This window comes from Mobula hypostoma, chromosome 28 (assembly GCF_963921235.1).
Source record: "Mobula hypostoma chromosome 28, sMobHyp1.1, whole genome shotgun sequence".
NCBI lineage: Eukaryota > Metazoa > Chordata > Chondrichthyes > Myliobatiformes > Myliobatidae > Mobula > Mobula hypostoma.
Genome location: NC_086124.1, coordinates 29,907,667 through 29,929,830, shown reverse-complemented (window position 1 = coordinate 29,929,830; position 22,164 = coordinate 29,907,667). Strand labels below are relative to the sequence as shown.

At 48.8% G+C, this 22,164-nt stretch overlaps 1 protein-coding gene across 8 annotated transcripts in view; it reads left to right on the top strand.

The window, feature by feature from the left end:
• Nucleotides 1-21,073, top strand: part of LOC134338659 (neural cell adhesion molecule L1-like) — a 325,827-nt gene extending 304,754 nt beyond the window's left edge. For 7 of the 8 annotated variants that reach the window (XM_063034658.1, XM_063034661.1, XM_063034664.1 and 4 more), the window contains 4 exons: nucleotides 7,809-7,940; nucleotides 8,993-9,065; nucleotides 10,399-10,410; nucleotides 18,540-21,073. In XM_063034658.1, the coding sequence (XP_062890728.1) occupies nucleotides 7,809-7,940; nucleotides 8,993-9,065; nucleotides 10,399-10,410; nucleotides 18,540-18,771 (449 nt within the window). In that variant the 3' untranslated portion in view covers nucleotides 18,772-21,073. The remainder of the gene's footprint in view (nucleotides 1-7,808; nucleotides 7,941-8,992; nucleotides 9,066-10,398; nucleotides 10,411-18,539) is intronic. The other variant, XM_063034663.1, reaches the window with a different exon arrangement.
• The last annotated feature ends 1,091 nt before the right edge of the window (nucleotides 21,074-22,164 follow it).

Genomic DNA, 22,164 nt, shown 5'->3' with positions numbered 1-22,164 from the left:
CTAAGAATATTGCTGTTAACCCTGTACTCTGCCTTCAAATTCGACCTTCCAAAGTGAATCACTGCACACTTACAAAGAGCAGGGGTCCCAGAACCATGCCAAACAAGGTGCTTTGCTGAGTTAGATCCAATTGCTCACACTTGGCCCACATCCCTTTAAACAAGGGGTTTCCAACCTGGGGCTCATGGACCCCTTGCTTAATGGTGTTGGTCCATGGCATTGAAAAGGTTGGGAATTAAACCCTTGCTGAAAATCTGCGGACAAGAACTGGAGGCCCTGCCCTTCCTGGAGTTGGAGACCATGTCTGGGTGTGTGAGCAGGTGGTTGGAATGGGAAATGGGCTTGTTTGCTTTTTTTTTGTTGTTCTTATGTTGGCACTGGAATATGTGACAACACTTGCAGGCTAACCCCAGCAGATCCTTGACTAGCACAAAAAGCACATTTCACAGTATGTTTCGATGTAGATGGGATAAATGAATCTGAATCTATCTTGATGTCCTTTAAGCACCAACCACACTCTGTATGGGGAGAAAACTGCCTCTCAGGTCCCTTTCAAATCTTTCCCCTCTCATCTTAAACCTGTGCTCTCTAGTTTTAGACTCCCCTACCTCATTCTGCGACCATTCACCTCATGATTGTGTATGCATTCAGAATTGCATCCTTGTTTTATATTCTAGTCCTCTCGAAATGAATGCTAACATTTTATTTGCCTTCCTCACCACCCACTCAACCTGCAAGTTAGCCTTCAGGGAATCTTCCCTAAAGCTTCTTCCCCTCTTCCATCCAATTTCTGAATGGACATTAAGCTCATGAACACTACCTCACTACTTTTTTTATTTCTATTTTTGCACTACTTATTTAATCATTATATACTTGTTGTAACTCACAGAATAGTTTGCTATTGTATTGCATTCTACTGCTGCCGCAAAGACAGCTAACTTTCACGACATACATTGACTGCCGATATTAAACCCGATTCTGATTCTGGATCCTGCTTGAGGACTCCCAAGTCCCCTTGCACCTCGGATTTTTGAATTTTCTCCCCATTTAGAAAATAGTCTACGCCTTTTTGCCTGCAGTGTATTCCATCTGCCACTTCTTTGCCCTCTCTCCTAATCTAAGCCCCCTTTACACTACCTGCCCCTCCACCCATCTTCAGGAATGGATTCTCAATATTCCTGGATTTCAGTGCTTTAAAAGGGATAGAGAGGGCAGAAAAAGGGGAGGAGGGGTGGCATTACTGGTCAGGGATACTATTACAGCTACAGAAAGGATGGGTAATGTAGCAGGATCCTCTTTTGAGTCAATATGGGTGGAAGTCAGGAACAGGAAGGGAGCAGTTACTCTACTGGGGGTATTCTATAGGCCCCCTGGTAGGAGCAGATTGGGAGGCAGATTTTGGAAAGGTGCAAAAATAATAGGGTTGTTATCATGGGTGACTTTAACTTCCCTAATATTGATTGGCACCTGATTAGTTCCAAGGGTTTAGATGGGGCAGAATTTGTTAAGTGTGTCCAGGATGGATTCCTGTCACAGTATGTGGACAGGCCGACCAGAGGGAATGCCATACTAGATCTAGTACTAGGTAATGAACCGGGTCAGGTCACAGATCTCTCAGTGGGTGAACATCTGGGGGACAGTGACCACCGCTCCCTGGCCTGTATAATTATCATGGAAAAGGATCGAATCAAAGAGGATAGGAAAATTTTTAATTGGGGAAAGGCAAATTATGAGGCTATAAGGCTAGAACTTGCGGGTGTGAATTGGGATGATGTTTTTGCAGGGAAATGTACTGTGGACATGTGGTCGATGTTTAGAGATCTCTTGCAGGATGTTAGGGATAAATTTGTCCCGGTGAGGAAGATAAAGAATGGTAGGGTGAAGGAACCATGGGTGACAAGTGAGGTGGAAAATCTAGTCAGGTGGAAGAAGGCAGCATACATGAGGTTTAGGAAGCAAGGATCAGATGAGTCTATTGAGGAATATAGGGAAGCAAGAAAGGAGCTTAAGAAGGGGCTGAGAAGAGCAAGAAGGGGGCATGAGAAGGCCTTGGCAAGTAGGATAAAGGAAAACCCCAAGGCATTCTTCAATTATGTGAAGAAAAAAAGGATGACAGGAGTGAAGGTAGGACCGATTAGAGATAAAGGTGGGAAGATGTGCCTGGTGGCTGTGGAAGTGAGCGAGGTCCTCAATGAATACTTCTCTTCGGTATTCACCAATGAGAGGGAACTTGATGATGGTGAGGACAATACGAGTGAGGTTGATATTCTGGAGCATGTTGATATTAAGGGAGAGGAGGTGTTGGAGTTGTTAAAATACATTAGGACAGATAAGACCCCAGGGCCTGACGGAATATTCCCCAGGCTGCTCCACGAGGCAAGAGAAGAGATTGCTGAGCCTCTGGCTAGGATCTTTATGTCCTTGTTGTCCACGGGAATGGTACAGGAGGATTGGAGGGAGGCGAATGTTGTTTCCTTGTTCAAAAAAGGTAGTAGGGATAGTCCGGGTAATTATAGACCAGTGAGCCTTACGTCTGTGGTGGGAAAGCTGTTGGAAAAGATTCTTAGAGATAGGATCTATGGGCATTTAGAGAATCATGGTCTGATCAGGGAGAGTCAGCATGGCGTTGTGAAGGGCAGATCGTGTCTAACAAGCCTGATAGAGTTCTTTGAGGAGGTGACCAGGCATATAGATGAGGGTAGTGCAGTGGATGTGATCTATATGGATTTTAGTAAGGCATTTGACAAGGTTCCACACGGCAGGCTTATTCAGAAAGTTAGAAGGCATGGGATCCAGGGAAGTTTGGCCAGGTGGATTCAGAATTGGCTTGCCTGCAGAAGGCAGAGGGTGGTGGTGGAGGGAGTACATTCAGATTGGAGGATTGTGACTAGTGGTGTCCCACAAGGATCTGTTCTGGGACCTCTACTTTTCGTGATTTTTATTAACGACCTGGATGTGGGGGTAGAAGGGTGGGTTGGCAAGTTTGCAGACGACACAAAGGTTGGTGGTGTTGTGGATAGTGTAGAGGATTGTCGAAGATTGCTTAGAGACATTGATAGGATGCAGAAGTGGGCTGAGAAGTGTGGCAGATGGCGTTCAACCCGGAGAAGTGTGAGGTGGTACACTTTGGAAGGACAAACTCCAAGACAGAGTACAAAGTAAATGACAGGATACTTGGTAGTGTGGAGGAGCAGAGGGATCTTGGGGTACATGTCCACAGATCCCTGAAAGTTGCCTCACAGGTGGATAGGGTAGTTAAGAAAGCTTATCGGGTGTTAGCTTTCATAAGTCAAGGGATAGAGTTTAAGAGTTGCGATGTAATGATGCAGCTCTATAAAACTCTGGTTAGGCCACACTTGGAGTACTGTGTCCAGTTCTGGTCACCTCACTATAGGAAGGATGTGGAAGCATTGGAAAGGGTACAGAGGAGATTTACCAGGATGCTGCCTGGTTTAGAAAGTATGCATTATGATCAGAAATTAAGGGAGCTAGGGCTTCACTCTTTGGAGAGAAGGAAGATGAGAGGAGACATGATAGAGGTGTACAAGATAATAAGAGGAATGGATAGAGTGGATAGCCAGCACCTCTTCCCCAGGGCACCACTGCTCAATACAAGAAGACATGGCTTTAAGGTAAGGGGTGGGAAGTTCAAGGGGGATATTAGAGGAAGGTGTTTTACTCAGAGTGGTTGGTGCGTGGAATGCACTGCCTGAGTCAGTGGTGGAGGCAGATACACTAGTGAAGTTTAAGAGACTACTAGACAGGTATATGGAGGAATTTAAGGTGGGGACTTATATGGGAGGCAGAGTTTGAGGGTCGGCACAACATTGTGGGCCGAAGGGCCTGTACTGTGCTGATCTATTCTATGTTCTATGTTCATATCGTCTGCAAACCTGGCCACAAACCTATCAATTCCACCATCCAAATCCATGAGAGTAATCCATAACATAAAAGAGGCAATCTCTACACTACCCCCCCCGCGGAACATTACTGGTCACCGGGAACCAACCAGAAAAAAGGCCCCCTTTATTCTCACACCTTAACTTTTACAGAATCCTGCAGTAGAATCTCACACACACTCTCACCGTATATGTGCACATACGTAGACACATATGCATTCATTCTCTCTCTCTCTCTCTCTCTCTCTCTCTCTCACACACACACACACTCACTCACTCACCCACCATATATGTGCACATACATAGATACATATGCATTCATTCTCATTCTCTCTCTCTCTTTCTCTCTCTCTCTCTCTCTCTCTCTCTCACACGCACACTCACTCACTCACCTACCATATATGTGCACATACGTAGATACATGTGCATTCATTCTCATTCTCTCTCTCTCTCTCTCTCACACACACACACACACACACACACACACACACACACTCTCACTCACCCACCATATATGTGCACATACGTAGATACATATGCATTCACACGCACACGTACACCATATCCTCATAATCATGAATGTATGCTTGTGTGCATGTAAGGGTATGGCATGTGTGTGAATGCATATGTGTCCATGTACTGCATGTGTGCGTGTCTGTGTGTGTATGGGGGGTTGGGGGGTGGGTGCCCACAACGGTGCACAGCAAGCTACCCATTAAAACTGCTTCACGGTTGTTCCAGTGAGACCGCTTCTGTCTGCCTCCCCCTGCCTGAGCGATTTCTCACACACTGTCTTCAACAAGCGTGTTGCTGGGTTGAAGGTGAAGGAGTGAAATAATGGAAGTAAGTTGAGTGGGAAGGGCCTGATTAGTCACACTGAGAGGAGCGGCCCATCAAGCTGCCGTGCACGTTCTCCCGCAGCCCCACTCCAGTGGGTCGTATAAATCAAAAGCGCTTAAAGCTTTTCATGTTGTTCAAGTCCAGAGAACACAGAAATGTGTCCAGAGAATTCCACTGAATTAGAGTTTAAACTGCCCTGGTGATTCGCCTGAGTCAACGAGGAAGCTCTTCATCCCCTCTGGAGCCTGTTACACAGGGAGATGAAGCCAATTGGCCTCTCTTGAGCCAGTTACTCAGGGTCAGGAGGCCATTCTACACATCTTGAGCCTGTTACACAGGGACAAGATGCCATTCAGCCCTCCTTGAGCCCGACATGGGGATTGGAGGCAACTCAGCCCCTCTGGACCCTGTTACACAGGTGCAGGACGCTGATCAGCCATTCTAAACCCTGTTATACAGGAAGATGAGGCCATTTGGCCCCTCTGGACACTGTTACACAGGAACTTCAGGTCATTCAGCCCATATAAAATCTGTTAACGTGGGGACAGGAGGCCATCTGACCTCCCTGGAGCCTGTCGCAGGGTTACAGGAGCCCATTCAGCCCCCCTGGAGTCTGTTTCTCAGGTACAGGAGGCTGTTCAGCCCATCTTGATTCTGTTACATGGGGACAGAAGGCTCTTCAGCCCCTTTGGAGCCTGTTGCCCAGGTTCAGCCCATTTTGAGCCTGTATACAGGGGTAGTAGGCTGCTTAACTCTTCTGGAGCCTGTTACATGGGGACAGGGAGTTCAGTCTAAAAACAGTGCTCTGCAGGTGTTGGACTTCATAACCAAACAGACCTCAGACAGTCAGGGTGTACAAACACTCCTCCCTCCCCATCATCCTGAAAACGTGCCTCCCAGGGCTGTGCGTCGAAACCATTGCTGTAACTCTGCTCACACATGGCCAGGCACTCGAGTAATCACATTGTCAAGTTTGTCGATGACTCAACAGTGGTGGGGCTCATCACCAGCAATGATGAGACGGCCGACAGAGAGGAGGTGGAAGAGCTCAAAGTCTGGTGCCAGGCAGATAACCTCTTCCTCAGTGTCAATAAGGTAACTTAAAGGGACCTCGCACCGCTCACATCCCACTTCACAGTAATGGAAACTGCGAGCGGTTTCAAACTCCTGGCAGTGCACCTCTCACATAACCTCTCATGGCCCCAGAACACATCCTACACAATCAGCAAAGCTCACCAACTTTTTGAGGAGGCTGAAGAAAGCTGGACACGTCATTCTACAGATGTGCAGTAGAGAGCGTCTTAACATGCTACATCACTGAATGGTATGGAAGCTGTACTGCAGAGGACAACGGGTTCTCAAAACTGCCCAACACATCTCCAGCACCAGCCTACCCACCACCAAGGACATACAGTATATACAGTAACATTCTGGTAAAAGGCCAGTAACATCTTGTTTGTAAGGAGTTTGTACGTTCAGATTCAAGTTAGATTGACATTCATCCATGCATGAATACAGCCAAACCCAGCAGTGTTCCTCTGGGGCCCTGGTGCAACACACAGTAACAACAAACCACACAGGACACATATAGCACATATAAGTGTAACGCTCAGCTATATCGGCTTGTATTTATCTCGGGGAAACCCCATCCGCCGCCCAACCTTGTCTCCCAGTTACGTCAGTTGCTATGCAATGCCACCTGATACGGCCTCAAACATCAATCATCAGCCAGCACACAATGTATATTTTACAAATTACACTTTATAAATCTTACTCAGACTATGAGATTAATAGAGGTACAATACAAAAGGGAATGAAAAAAAAGGTGCCAGACTTATCAAAGTTCAATTTCTTCGTGCACACACAGTTGGAGCTCAGGACCTTCCTTCTTCACCCTGCGGTCCACTCCGACCCCCTGGACTCGCAGCTCAGGACCGCCCGAAGTGATTGACCAGAGCACCCCCAGCACGTCTGTCTTCCTCCCGGTCTCTCCTCCAGCTCCCTGCCAAAACCCCCCTTTCCCAGCCATATGAGACAGCAAATCACCCCAAAAAAGAATAACATGGACACCCATTGGTTCATGCGCTCTCTTATCAATAAGATAACCCAAACAAATGGCAACGAGAGAACCTTCTCAGCATTTAACATAACCAAGAAGCCATTTTAATTAACACACGCAGTAACAAAACCCCTTACATAAGATAGCAAGTACATGTAAGAGATCAGTAAAATACAGTCATACGAAAAGTATATAGCCCAAGACCCTGAGTCCATGAATTTTGCAGAAATCTGCAGCCGAACACAATACAGCTTGTCTTCTGCCGAGTGAACACTGGGGGGCAGCACTGACTCCAGCTTGGACGCCACGCCACACCACCTCCAATACCTTTCTCCTAGGGAGTCCTAGAGACTAGCAGTCTGTTCTCCCTATGACTCTGTGGGTTTCCTCCAGGTGCTCCGGTTTCCTCCCACATACCACAGACATGCAGGACAGAAGGTTAATTGTGCGGCTCGGGCTGTCTCTCCAAATAAAAGATTCAAGATTCAAGTTTATTTCTGCATCAAAGAACATACAGTGAAATGTGTTGTTTGCATTAACGACCAACACACCCAGGGGTGCTCTGGGGGCAGCCCGCAAGTGTCAGGGTGCATTCCGGTGCCAAATACAGATCGAATGAAGTTAGTTAGTTCGCTGTTGAAAGTCCGAGCCAGTTTATTGAAGATAATTCGATTTCAACACTGAAAGAGGTACATGGGTGAGAGGTGCCTGGAGGTCTGTGGTCCAGGTGCATGTCGGTGGGACTAGGAACAATAATTGTTTGGTATGCACTAGAGGGGCTGAAGGGCTTCTTTCTGTGCTGTAGTACTCCATGACTGTATTAGCTATTATTGTACTGCCTATTTGATTTTCTGTGCCTGTAATGATGCTACAAGTGGCTCTTCCTTTGCACTTGTGCAAACATGTAAATATGACAGAAAACCTGACTTTGACCTCATGTGAGGCTGTCTGGGGCTCGTTGTGGGTGTGCGGTCACTTGACTGAGGTTGTTCTTCTTTGTCCACTCCCAGTCATAAACGAGCTCAACAATGGCATAGCCACACAGGGCTGGTTCATCGGTCTGATCAGCGCCGTCGTCCTCCTCGTGCTCATCCTGCTCATTGTCTGCTTCATCAAGAGGAACAAAGGAGGCAAGTACTCAGGTATGGAGCACCTCTCAATGCCCAGGCACGTGTCCTCCCCTACCCATGTCCCCCATCACTCCATCCCGCTCTCAGACATTCTCAGCCCAATAGTCACCCTCTTAATCACTCTCACTCTCTCTCTCCATCACTCACTCTGTCCTCCTCTCATTGTCCCTCTCTCTCCATCTTTCTCTCTTTCTCTCTCTCTCTCTCTCGATCTCTGTCTCTCTCTCCATCCCCCTCACTGCATCCCCCTCTCCCCCACTGCGTCCCCCTCTCCCCATCCCTCTGTCTGTTGCCCTCTCTCTGTCTGTCTCTCTCCCTCGCCAACCCCTCTCCCTCGCCAACCCCTCTCCCTCCCCATCCCCCTCACCCTCCCATCCCCCTCTCCCTCTCCATCCCCTCCCTCCCCCCAACCCCACTCTCCCTCCCCCATCCCCCCTCTCCCTCCCCATCCTCCTCTCTCTCTCCATCTCTCCCTTCCTCTCTATCCTTCTCCCTCCCTCCCTATCCCTCTCACTCCCTCCTCATCCCTCCCTCCTTCCCCATCTCTCTCTCCCTCTCCATCTCTCCCTCCTTCCCCATCCCTCTCTCCCTCACCACTTCTTTCTCTCCATCCCTCTCTGTCTGTCCCTCTCTCTCCTCATCACTCTCTCCCCATCCCTCTTTCTCTCTATTCCTCTCTCTCTATCTCACTCTTCCCATTTTTATCCATGTCTTTCTTTCACCATTGTCCGAGCTCTCCTTATCACTCTATCTTTCCCTCTCCATTAATTCTAATTCAGTCACTCTATCACACCACCTACTATTCTCCCTTCAATCTTTACCTTTTCCTTTGTGTCTCTGCCATCTCTAAATTCTTCAGCCTTTCACTCCCATCTGTCTTCTTCAGCCACTCTTCAGCCGTCTATCCATACCACGTGTGTTCTCTCTCTTTATCAGCTGGCCCCTCCCTCCCCATCATCTCCTAACCCCTCCTGTCTTTTGCCTGCCCCTCATGTCCTTCCCCAACTGGTTCTCTGGCCATGCGGTTCCTCACCCTGCCTCTCTTTTGCCCCCATGCCCTGCAGTGAAGGATAAGGAAGACGCTCACGTCGACTCAGAGGCCCGGCCCATGAAGGACGAGACTTTTGGTGAATACAGGTGAGACCGTGGGCAACACCAAGCGCCACCCCCCCAGAGTTCATGGCTGTGCCCTGATAGCCATGGGCAGGCTGCCCACTCTCTTCCACAGAGCAGAGGCCTACGTGGTAATGACCAACAGGGGTAGATTGCTTGCTCCCAGAACCTCGTCTGCATGCCCCACCCGTTGGCAATAATCTGTCAGCCCCTCCCGTTCATCACCACTCTGTTTTGTGACGTCCCACGCCTCACAGCCCTGGTGAACAGAGATGAGGTGATGTTTCCAGCACTGACTCTGACGGACTGTGGTACTAATGTGCACGCTGTCTTCTCTAATTTAAATCAGATAATGAAGGTTAAATATTTTACAATCTCCGTCATCCTGGCCTGTGCCCACGTTTATTTTAATTTATTTGGATTATTTCGAGATGGAGCTCAGTAACACTCACGTGACCAATTAACCTACTATCCCATGTGTACGTCTTTGGAGTGAGGGAGGAAATTGAAGCACCTGTAGAAAGCCCACACAATCACGGGGAAGAGGTACAAAGTCCTCAGTGACGGTGGCGGGATTGAACTCAGTCGCCGGTAGTTTTACGCAAACCGCCACGCTACTGAGCCACCCGGTGGGTTGTGAGCGGGGTGGCGGCGAGTCATGAACTCAAGGGGGAGGGATCTCCCACCCTCGGAGCCAGCAGATTGCCGAAAATTGAGTTCTGCTTCGCGCCGGCATTCGGGCTGCAGTGCTGAGAGTGTGGGCTGGCACTGACTATCAGACAGATAGTGTCGGGACAGCATGGCATTGAGGGTGCATGCTGGGTGACCTGCCATTGAGGGTGTGCCATCCTCTCGTAGATTGGGGGGGTGGTTGCTGAGGGGAGAGTGGTGCAGGTGGGGAGACCTGAAAATGAGGGATGCACCACACTTTTGGAGATGTGATGGGGGTAACACTGTGCGCCTCGTCAAGCAGGTCAGCCTCAGGGAAATGCTGCACTGCTCTCCAAACCAGACCCAGGGGGAAGAGCAGGGATGACGACTCCTTCCTGCTTACTCACCTGGTGGCCATTACTGTGGCTGCTTGTGGGATCTGACTGTGCTCCTGTGCCCCTCCTCGTGATCGCTCGGCAGAGGGCCCTCGCTGTGAAGCTGGACCCAGCGGACATATTGCAGGGGCTGGGGAAACGCTGCCTCCTCTCCTCCTCCATTTGCCGGACTCGGATCTCGCGGTCGGCCCTGCTTCTGCGCACTGCCCGCAGCAGCGTCCTGCTCTGTCTCCAGCCTCTCCCGCCGGGCGGGTCCTCTCCACCCATGGCTAACTGCTTCTCTCTCCTTCCCTTCCCATTGCTGCCGGCAGGTCTCTGGAAAGGTAAGATCGTGTGTCTGCTGAAGCATCACTCTCCATCGCTTCCACCCCTGTATGTGTGTGTGTGTTTGGCTCTGGAAACCAGGCAGTGCGTCTGTAGGGACTGGTGTTTGGGGACCAGTGGAAGAAATCCACTGCCAGGCAGCATGGCAGAGGGACCCCAGGGAGAGGCCAGAAACCTCATGGTGGGGAGGCTGGAGGGCCCACTGTGGAGATATAGCCCACGGTAGAGGGACTCCACAGGGAGGCTGGAAGCACAGTGGAGGAGGGCCTGCAGGAAAAGGACAGTGGGGATAGTGGACTGACCCCCATGGGGAGGCTGGAGGCCCCACGGTGGAGAAAGCTTGTTGGGGAAGACCCCAGGGGGACATTGGGAGGGAGTCCAGAGGCCTTATGGTGGAGGGACTCCTGGACAGAACAGAGTTCCCATGGTGGAGGAACACCAGGAAGAGGCTCTTCAATGGAGTGAAGCCAGGGCGACTCTGGAGTCCTTACGGTGGAGGGTCCCCGGGGAGAGGCTGAAAGCTCCATGGTGAAGGGACCATCGGAGGCCAGAGTCCCCTCGGTGGAGGAAGACCAAGGGGAGGCTGTATAGTGCAGTGAACCCCCAGGGAGGCCCCACAGTAATCAACCCCTGGAAAGAAACACGGGCCGTAGAGTTGCAGGCTTAAAAGACGAGGAGCATCAATTAAAAATTTGTGGTTATAATGAAACAAGTTCTTACAGCATCCTGGCAGAGGGGGGGAGATCATGAAAGCACAATCATAGATAGAGCCGCTGCCCCACAGTTCCGGAGACCCAGGGTTCAATCCCCACCTCTGGCACTGTCTGTGAGGAGTCTGCACATTCTTTCCGCGACCCTGTGGATTTGTTGGCTGGTGGCTTAATTCGCTTCCCAGTGAGCAGTGGAATGGTGAACTGATGGGAATATTGGCAGAACAAAACAGGATGAGCTTAATTGGGTGGTTGGACCTGTCTCCATGGGAGGGAAGTGCTTCCTCAGGTTTACAATCCTAAAGGAAGAATGAGTGAGGGAAAGATCACGTTTTGGAACGCACAAGCTGTCCGAGAAACTCAGTAACTCAGCCAGCACCTACGCAGAGGAATTTTGGGCCGAAAAGCCTTCATTGCCGTTATTCCTCTCCATGGATGCTGCCTGACCTGCTGAGTTCCTCCAGCATTTTGTGTGCGTAGCTCTGGATTTCCAGCATCTGCAGTATCTATTGTGTTGAGGGTGAGGTGGTAGCAGTAACCAAATGGAAGCGCACAGCACCGGGCACCACACGGTGCAGATATATTGTTATTTGATTTGGAGATACAGTACAGTAACAGGTCCTTCCATCCCAATAAGCCAGTGCAGTCCAGTTAAACCCCATATGGACAAATAAACTACTAACCCATATGTTTTTTTAATGCATGAGGAAACCCACGTGGTTGTGGGGAGAACATACAGACAGGATCCATACGGATTCGGGTTACGGGTGCTATATCTAACTGCGATATTAATGTGCAGATATAGTTGGTGGATAGGGTTTATACTGTGAGCAGTTTTGGGCCCATATCTAAGAAAGGATGTGCTGCCTTGGAAAGAGGCCAGAGAATGATCCCAGGAATGAAAGAGTTAACATATGAGGAGCTTTTGAAGGCTCTAGGCCTGTATTCACTGGAATTTAGAAGAATGATGAGGGATCTCATTGAAAGGCCTAGACAGAGTGGGGAGGATGTTCGCAATAGTGGGAGAGTCTGGAAGAGAGGTTCCCAACCCTGGGTCCAAGGACGCCTCGGTTAATGGTAGGGGTCTATGGCATAAAAAAGTGGGGAGCCCCTACTCGAGGACCAGGAGGCACAGACTCAAAGTAGGAGGATGTCCTTTAGAACTGAGATGAGGAGGAATTTCTTTAGCTAGACGGTGGTAAATTTGTGAACTTCATTGCCATAGACGACTGTGGAGGCCAAGTCATTGGTCATATTTAAAGCAAAGGTTGATAGGTTCTTGATTAGTCAGGGTGTCCAAAGGCAGAAAAATGAGGTTGAGATAATAACTCAACCATGATGGAATGGCGGAGCAGACTCGAAGCCTCACAGAGTTCACTGTAGCTGCTGGTATCTGTAGACAGGGCTTTGAGGAGAGATCCTTGAGACACTGGGCCAACTTCCTCCAGGTACACCTGCACCAGATTCTTGGACAGTCCCCATTAAAGCTTCATGTTCGATGTTTCAGAGGGACTTGGGTGTCCTTGTACACCAGTCGCTGGGTAACTGCGGTTCATCATGCAGTCAGGAAGGCAGTAAATGTGGCTGCTGGTGTTAGAAGATTTAAGTACAAAATTAGAGATGTCCTGTGCCTCTGTGAGACTGCCCTGGGTTACCGTGCACACTTGTGAGCTCTCAGCCTCATGATGTGTATAAAGCTTTAGGCTCATTGGCCTTCGTACATCAAAGTCCTGAGTGCAGGAGCTGGGATATTATGCTGAAGTTGTATCAGACATTGGTAAGGCCTAATTTGGACCGTTGTGTGTAGTCCTGGTTACCCACCTACAGGAAATCTTACCCATCAATAAGATTTGAAAGTGTGCAGAGAAAATTTACAAGAATAGTGCTGGGACTTGAGGACCTGAGTTATAGGGAAAGTACTTTATTCCTTAAAGCGAAGGAGAATTTGATAAGAGGTATACAAAATCTTGAGGGGTATGAATGGGGTAAATGCAAGTAGGCTTTTTCCACTGAGGTTGGACAAGACTAGAACTAGAGGTCGTAGTAAAGGGTGAAAGAGGAACCTGAGGGGAACTTCTTCATTCAGAGGGTGGTATAAAGGTAGAATGAGCTGCTATTACAAGTGATTATTGTGGGTTCAACTTTAACATTTAGAAGAAGTTGGATAGGAGGGGTTTGGAAGGCCATGGTTCGGGTGTGGGTTGATGGGACCAAGCAGAATTAGAGTTTGGCATGGAATAAATGAGCCATAGGGCCTGTTTCTGTGCTGTCGTGACCATGACTGTGATAGAGGGGGTGCAGAAAGATCCCCTGGATGCCTTGCCTCCTGACTTTCTGAATGAGCCTGCCTTGAGGAAAGCCGCACTAAAATCCCACATACTCCACTTCCACTGCTCTGCTTCATCAAATCAGTTCATTACAACAGTCAATTGAGGTCGTGCAGGGGAGAGTAAACACAGAATGCAGAATAAAGGTTACAGTTACCGAAAAGCATGCCGTGCAGTAGGCAAGAAGGTGCAGGGTCATGATGAGGGAGATTATAAGGTCAAGAATCCATCTAAGGAAGTCTGAAAATCAAGCGACCGTTCAATAGTGTTATAACAGTGGGATCGAAGTTGTATTCAACCCTGCTGGTATGTGTTTTCACGTCTCTGCAACACGCACTAATTGCTGGACAATCTCAGCAGGTCAGGCAGCACCAATGGAAGTGAATAAACAGTTGACGTTTTGGGCTGAGATCCTTCTTCAGCATTGGGAAGGAAGGGAGATGCCCGAATAGGAAAGGTGGGGAGAGGGGAAGGAGGGCAAGATAGAAGATGGTAGGTGAAGTCAGGTGGGTGGGAAATGTAAAGGGCTGCAGAAGAAGGAATCTGATGGGAGAGGAGAGTGGACCATAGGAGAAAGGGAAGAAGGATGGCCACCGGGGGAGGTGATAGGCAGGTGAGGAGAAGAGGCAGGAGGCCGTAGGTCAAGTGCTTAAGACTTTTCCACAGCACTGTATTTGCCAATCTGGTGGGGGCAAAGGATGTTGGGAAATGACAAGGGTGGAGTATGGGACTAGAGAAGGAGTGCCAGGAGTGGGGGCCACATTGCAGACACACCCAGCCCTGATACACCAGGCAAGGTCATTTGATTCCGGACAATTGATTTATTGATCATTACACAATGTCTCTCTGGTGCTTCCTGCTCCCTTCCCCTCTTCCCAACCATGATTCCCCTCTCCCTGCCCCCTTCCCACTCTCACTCCCCAACAGAGACCCATATCAGAATCAGGCTTATCATCACTCACATATGTCATGAAGGAGGGATGTCAGAGAACACAGAAGGTGGTGTGTGTGTGTGTGTGTGTGGGACACCTTGCTAAGGGTGATGGTGGAGGCAGATACATTAGGGATATGTAAGAAACTCTTACATCAGCACATGGATGATCGAAAAATGGAGGGTTACGTGGGATGGAAGGGTTAGATTGGTCTTGGAGTAAGTTAAAAGATCGACACAACGTTGCGGGCTGAAGGGCCTGTACTGTGCTGTACTGTTCTGTGTGATTTTCTCCCTCCTCTCCTCTTCCCCTCCCCTCACCGCCACCCTCACCCTCACCCTTCTCTCCTCTGTCTCTGCTCTCTCTCTCCTCTGACAAGATGCAGGCTGAAAAGGCTCCCTGCTGTGGTGCTGTCAGCTTGTTTCACCACGATGGAATGCTTCACTCTTTAATTCAACAGGCAGGATCATAAACTGACACCTGTCTCTTGTGATCTGCAGCAAGTCCACAGCAGGAGAGCAACTGTTCCTTCCCCACCCTACAAACCCAGAACAAATTCCAGCTGGTGTGCGTTATCAATGTGGATTAGAGAAGGTTTGATCCTTATCCTGTCGAGACCAGTGAGCTTGTCCATTACACACTCAGCTACAAGCTGACGAGTCTGGTTTTTAAGAGGGAGGAAATGTAAGAAACAGTGAGATAGATTTCTTTGCAGATTGAAGGGAGAAGGAGAGGGGGAGGGGTGGGAGAGAGTGAATGGTAGAGAGACAGAGAGTGGGAGAGAGAGAGAAGGTAATCTGATAAATCTCATCCCAAGAATCGATCTGCAAAACCTTCAGTGCACTCCCTCTGAGAAACCAGACCTATACACGATGTTTCAGACATCGTCTTGCTGTACCAGTGCCCTGTAAAACTTGGAGAAAGATAACTCTACCCTTGCATGAAAGACAAGAGTATAGATATCTAATCCACTCTCTAATAGCCTCTCCTTACCCAACCTCTAAAATGCCACGGCCAAGGAAGCTCACCAGTATCTCTACTTTCAGGAGATTTGAAATATCCTCTTTAACCCTCATCAAATTTTTATCGGTGCATCATAAAAAGCATCCTATCGGGATGCACCCCAGCTTCATACGGCAACTGCTCTGCCCATGACCACAAGAAACTACAGGGCTGTGAATACAGTTCAGCACATCGTGGAAACCAGCTTCGTCTCTGTGGACTCTGTCTACACTTCTTGCTACTTCAGTAAAGCAGCCAGCATAGCCAATCCCACCCAGTTATTCCCTCTACCCCCCCCCATCGGGCAGAAGATGCATTTGTCCCTCCCCACTAATCTCCCTCCAGACACATATCCCTGCAAGCAACAGAAATGTTCCAGTTGCCCATTCACTTCCTCCCTTACAGGACTGTTTCAGGACCCCAAACAGTCCTTCCAGATGAGGAAACGCTTCACATGTGAATCTGTTGTATCCGGTGCTCCCAACGTGGCCTCCTCTACATCGGTGAGACCCAGTATAAACTGGGGGACTACTTTGTTGAGCACCTCTGCTCCATCCGGCAAAAAGAATTTCCTGGTGGCCAACCATTTCAATTTGGATCCCCATTCCCATTCAGACATATCTGTCCACGGCCTCTTTAGCCACGATGAGGTCACCCTTAGGGTGCCAGAGCAACACCTCGTAGTCCATCCATGTGGACTCCAACCTGCTGGCTTGGGCATGATATCTCCTTCAGTAATTTTCCCCCTCCCCTTCCCCCTTCTGTTCCTCATATCTTGTACACCTCTATAAAGTTGCCTCTCATCCTCCTTCACTCCAAAGAGAAAAGCTTTATCTTGTTCAGCCTGTCCTAATCTAGGCAGCATCCTGGTAAATCTCATCTGCACCCTCTTCTAAAGGGTCCACATCCTTCCTATAATGAGGCGACCTGAACAGAACACAATATTCCGTGTGGTGTAAGCAGAGTTTTATAGAGTTGCAACATTGCCTGACTGCTCTTGAACTCAGCCGCGTGACTAAAGAAGATCAACACACCAGACAGGACGAAGAGAGTGAGGTCAGAAAACGCTGGCGATACACAGCAGCTTGAGCAGTGTCTACGGGGAGAGAAGCGGTCAGTGAACAAAGAAATTTTTAAAAATATCGAACAGTGGCCGTGGGAGTGAGAATGAGTTAATGCTGGGATTTTGATGGCTGAGAGAGAGAGCAATGAAGGTGACGTGTCATGCGTGTAGGAGCAGAAGATGAAACCTGAGCCGCCAAGAGCAGAGTAAAACCAAAAGCCCAAAGGGTGAGGAGCAAGGGCGTTCCATCACTTAACTGAGGGCCTGCAGGCTGGGCATGTTGTTGAAAAATAATCATTGTAGGAGGTCAGAGTCAAGAGCTGGCAGGAATTTCAACCCCGATCTTTCAATCACTTGTGCTGTAAAGCATTGCTCTAACCACTGTTCTACAGTGCTGCCCGAAAGTTAATCAATCGAGCAGATAACGAGAATATAGGGAACAGTAACCATAATGTGATAGAACTATGTATGAAAATTAAACGTGTCATAGTTCAGTCTATAACCATGCACTGAGCTCATCCTATGCATGTAAAGTAAACTACAAGTGTTTGTTAAATTGCTAGGTACGGCAATGAATAAGAAAATGCTAACATTTAAAATGACCAGGAGGGCTTGTATAAATATGTATAGTGTAAAAGATCAACTGAAGTCCATGGTGGTCTCTTAGTCCAAGATAGTGAAAGGCATTGGGTTCAGTTCTGGTTGCTTCGTTAGTAAGGATGTGGAAGCTTTAGAGGGGGTGTAGAGGAGATTTGCCAGGATGCTGCCTTGGATTACAGGGCATGTCTTATGAGGATAGGTTTGATGAGCTAGGGCTTTTCTCTTTGGAGTGAAGGAAAATGAGAGATGACTTGGTAGAGATGTACAAGATGATAGAAGGCAAAGATCGTGGATAGCCAGGGTGAAAATGGCTAATTGCAAAGGGGCATCATTTTAAAGTGATTCAGGAAAGTATAGAAGGGATGTCAGGGGTAGGTTTTTTTATTGCAGGGAGTGGTTGCTCCTTGAAACCTGCTGCCACAGGTGGTGGTAGAGGCAGATACGTTAGAAGCATTAGATTGGCACATGGATGATAGAAAACTGGAGGGAAGGGTTAGATTGATCTGAAAGTAAGTTTAAAAGTTGGCACAACATCACGGCGGAGGAGCCGGAACTGTGCTTTGCTGTTCTATGTAAGATTAAAGATTAAAGTCTGTCACGAGCCTTGTGGCCCATCAGGCTGGTTCTTATGCCGGTTTCCATGGTGTGAAGCGACTGAAAGTACGAGACTCCCCCCCCGGATAGGATGCCAATCTATCGTGAGGTTAACCCCCAGCATTTTTTTTGCCAGTACCCATTCTCAGCTAGGTAGATTGGAGCATTGTGTGGTTAAGTGCCTTACTCAAGGACACACACACTGCCTCTGCCGAGGCTTGAACCTACGACCTACAGATTGCTAGTCCAACACCCTAACCACTTGGCCACACACCACACTCTATGTAAGATGGCATGTGGAATTTGCATCCAAACAAGGTTGATTCTAGCTTCTGAGCTTCACCTTCCTAACTCTGACGTGGTGGTAACACTGTACTGGGGAATATTATGGGGCAAGCCTGAGGGGGAAGTCTGGGTTCCTGGGACATCCAGAGGTTGGGGGGGGTGCGGAGGTAGAAAGTGGGAAGGGACCACCAACTCTCTCTCCTCTCTTGGCCCAGAGCCCAGCAACTCAGGCTGACTCCCAGCCCAGTGACTTGAGTGGCCTTCCCCTGCTCCCTGGATAACTGACCCCAATGACCTCTGTGTGACAGGTGCAAAGGACTGAATGGGAATTTCCTGTTCATAGGGCCCACAGACCTGAGAGGTTTGAAGGGCATCCACTTCGTAGAGTTGGAGAGCCTACAGCACAGAAGCAGTCTCCTAGTCCCCTCTATAGTCAATGCTGAACGGTTATTCTGTGTAGTTCCATTGCCCCCTCACCTGGACCATAGCCCTCCATACCCCTCCCATCCATATTGAATCTCAAGTGCTGAAATCATCCTGTTTTACTGGGACCCAAGCGGGGCTCCCTCCCCTCCCCTCCACTCCCCTACTAACTGCTCGGTCTTCCTCACACAGTGACAATGACCAGGAAGAGAAGCCCTTCAACAGCAGCCAGCCCTCGCTGGACGAGCGGATCAAGCCGCTGGGAAGCGACGACAGCCTCGTGGACTACGGGGGCAGTGTTGACGTGGAATTTAACGAGGACGGTTCATTCATCGGCCAGTACAGCGGCAAGAAGGAGGAAAAGGAGGCAGCAGGCAGCTCGGGGGGAGGCTCCCCAGTCAACGTCGATATCACGCTGGATTAGGGGTTCAATGAGGGGGGGTGGGTGGGGAAGAGGTGGGGTGGGTATCTCCCAACAAGCGCCAACATCGTAAACCAATATGCGTCAATTTCCGTGGGTGCTACCTATAAATTTGTACTTGCCAAACTTTCTTTTTTGTATTCTCACTTCGTACTGTCTCCTTTTCATTTTCTTCTCTTGTCTGTCGCTTTCTTAAACGGTGCAGAGGAACTTGGAGTCAGAAGGAGTTGGTGCTCCAAGTGCACTGGATCGCAGATACTGCGGGGCAGTGGAAGGAGGAAGAAGGATGACTGGATCTGGGGTTCAGGGAGAGAAGAGCATAGGATTGAACAGTGACAGGCATCTCCCTCTGACCAGTCTCAGTTCCTCCCTGAATGGAGATGGGGGAATTCCACTAGCACACACCCACCCTACATATCTAACTGTACTGGTAGCCCGGCTAAAATCTGAGGGATTCAGAATGCCCAGGAAGTGGCACTCTCCTTCAACTTTGAACTGGCTTGGACCAATGTGGAGGGAGCTTCACTCTGAGTCTGACCCCAGGAGTGTGTGGAGGGAGTCTCACTCTATGTCTGACTCTGGCAGCGTGATGGGACAGTGAGGAGAGGATTTCATTCTGTGTCTGACCCTGCGAATTTGTGATAGTACAGTATAGAGGGAGATTCACTCTGTCCCTAACCCTGGGGATGGTGTAGAGAGAGCTTCACTTTGTGTCTGACCCTGGGACTGTGTGTTGGCACAGTGTGAAGAAAGCTTAACTCTGTGTCTGACCCCGGGGGTACGTGATGGGATGGTGTGAAGGGAGCTTCACCCTGTGTATGACCCCGGGAGTGTGTGATGGGACAGTGTGGAGGGAGTTTCACTCTGTGTCTGACCCTGGGAGTGTGTGATGGGATGGTATAGAGGGAACTTCTCTTTGTGTCTGACCCCTGGGGTGTGTGATGGGACAGTGTGGAGGGAGCTTTGTCTCTAGCCAGTGCCCTGTTGACACTAGACATATCTGAGACAAACAAAAAAAAAATTTTAAATTGGAATCTGATCTGCGGGCTGGTGATATGAATTGCATGTGACTGACTTTCTGCGTCTTTGCGCATGTCTTAAAGGCTCTTGTGTACATAGTTAACATACTGTCTGAATTTTGTTGTCTGTCTCTTGTTGCCAACTGTGGAGCACTCTACCAGTGTATATTTAATTGTAAATACTCTTGTATTTCACTTTCCAGTTTATAGAGCACTACAGCACTGAAACAGGCACTTTGGCCCATCTAGTCCATACCAAATTTGTATGCACTCTAGCTTTGCGTCTAATACTTTGGATGGTGGTTACACTAACCCTTGCCCCCCCCACCCCATTTAGAAATGTACACACCAGTTCTTATGATTTCCAAAGCAGCCCTACACCCTGTACAATGCTAACGGGGCAGTAGGATGCCAAACTTGTGACCTGGAGGGAAACCAGCGTGGGGGAAGTTAGATGTGATATCTGGATGACAGTCCAGTCCACCTCGCTCTCACCTCCCAACGGGGTGTGTTGCTGTAGGGAAACACATCCTGGGTATCAAGACACAGACCCCCGTCCCACAGGCACAGGCCCAATCCCATCATAAACACAGATTCCATCCAGTCACTGGTGGGGGTGTCACAGACACAGATCCTATCTTGTCACTGTGGAGGAATCACAGATACAGACCTGATCCCGTTACCATACAGGGAGTCAGAGACACAGACCTCAGACTAACGCTGTGAGGAAATCACAGACTACAACTTATCCTGTCACTGGGGTGGGGTGCATTCATAGACACAGACCCCATCCTGTTTGGGGGCAGGTGTCACAGAAACAGACCACATCCAGTGTGAGGGTGAGGATCACAGACACAGACGCCATCCTGTCACTGTGTGGAACCACAGGCTTAGACTGCACCTTCCATCCTATTAAACCCAGACAAAGGCTGTTCCAGGCTTTCGTCCGGGCTGTGCACCGGGAATCCGTGGGTGACCCATACTGACCCCGGGAAAGTGCGACCGGCTCACAGCGACTGATGTAGAATTGGACGCCAAAGCAGAACAGAGGCCAAAACACGAATAAATCAGCCAGGATGGAATGATGACACAGGCTCGATGGGCCAAATGACCTAATTTTGCTCCTATGTCTTATGGTCTTCTGGGTGGGTAGCCAGGATGTATTTTAATAGCCAAGATATGATTTCCAATGCCTTTATTCCCCTGATATAAACTGTGTAAATTCTTGCAATGTTAAATTATATACATGGTCACAAATAAACAAAGTTCACTCCCTCTCTCTTCCACTCCTCTTTTTCTCTTTCACTTCATTTCTTGTCTTCTGTTTTCTTCTTAAAATGACGCTGGTCTTGGATTGGTGTTTCGGAATCAGGTTCATTATCACTGGCGTATGTTGTGAAATTTGTTGTTTCATGGTAGCAGTACAGTGCAGTACGTTAAACATTATTGTAAGTTGCAATAAGAAATATAGAAATATAAGTTTTGCAAAAAGAAAGAAAAATAGTGAGAACCGATCACAGACCATTCAGATATCTGATGGTGGGGGAGAAGCTGTTCCAAAAGCATAGAATGAGGGTTTTCAGGGGAAATATCCTCAGTGAGAGGCCTTAATGATGCATGCCGCCTTCCTTGAAGCACTGCCTTTTGAAGATGTCCTCTGGTGGGGAAGCTAGTGCCCATGATGGAGCTGGTTGAGTTTACAACCCTCTGCAGCTTTTTCCAGTCCTCTGCATTGGCCCCTCCACACCAAAAGGTAGTGCAACCAGTCAGAATATTCTCCATGGTACATCTAGAGTCTTTGGTGACATACCAGATCTCCTCAAACTCCTTGCTGGCATGCCTTCTTCATGATTGCATCAATACGTTAGACCCAGGAGAGAGCCTCAGAGATGTTGACATCCAGGAACTTGAAGCTGCTCCCCTTTTCCACTGCTGACCCCTCGACAAGGACTGGTGTGTGTTCCCTCGGCTTCCCCCTTCCTGAAGTCCACTGTCAATTCCTTGGTCTTTGCAAGCTGTGGTTTGAGGTGGGAGCACGTGTAGGAAGTGGTGGTCGTTCTGCCACAGACACCTGCTCTCCCTGCACCAATTGAGGCCATACAGTGGCTGCCTGAATCACCTCAGCACACTCTATTGATTGATTGATACATAGGCCCTCCCAGCTCTTCAAACCACACCACCTAGTAACCCACTGCTTTAACCCCTAACCTAATCACAGGACAATTTACCAATCTTGGTACTGTGGGAGGGAACTGGAGCACCCGGAGAAAATCCATATGGGGAGAACATATAAACTCCTTACAGACAGTGGTGGGACATGAACCTGGATCACTGGTACTGTAAAGCATTGTGCTAACCACTACGTTACCGTGCTGCC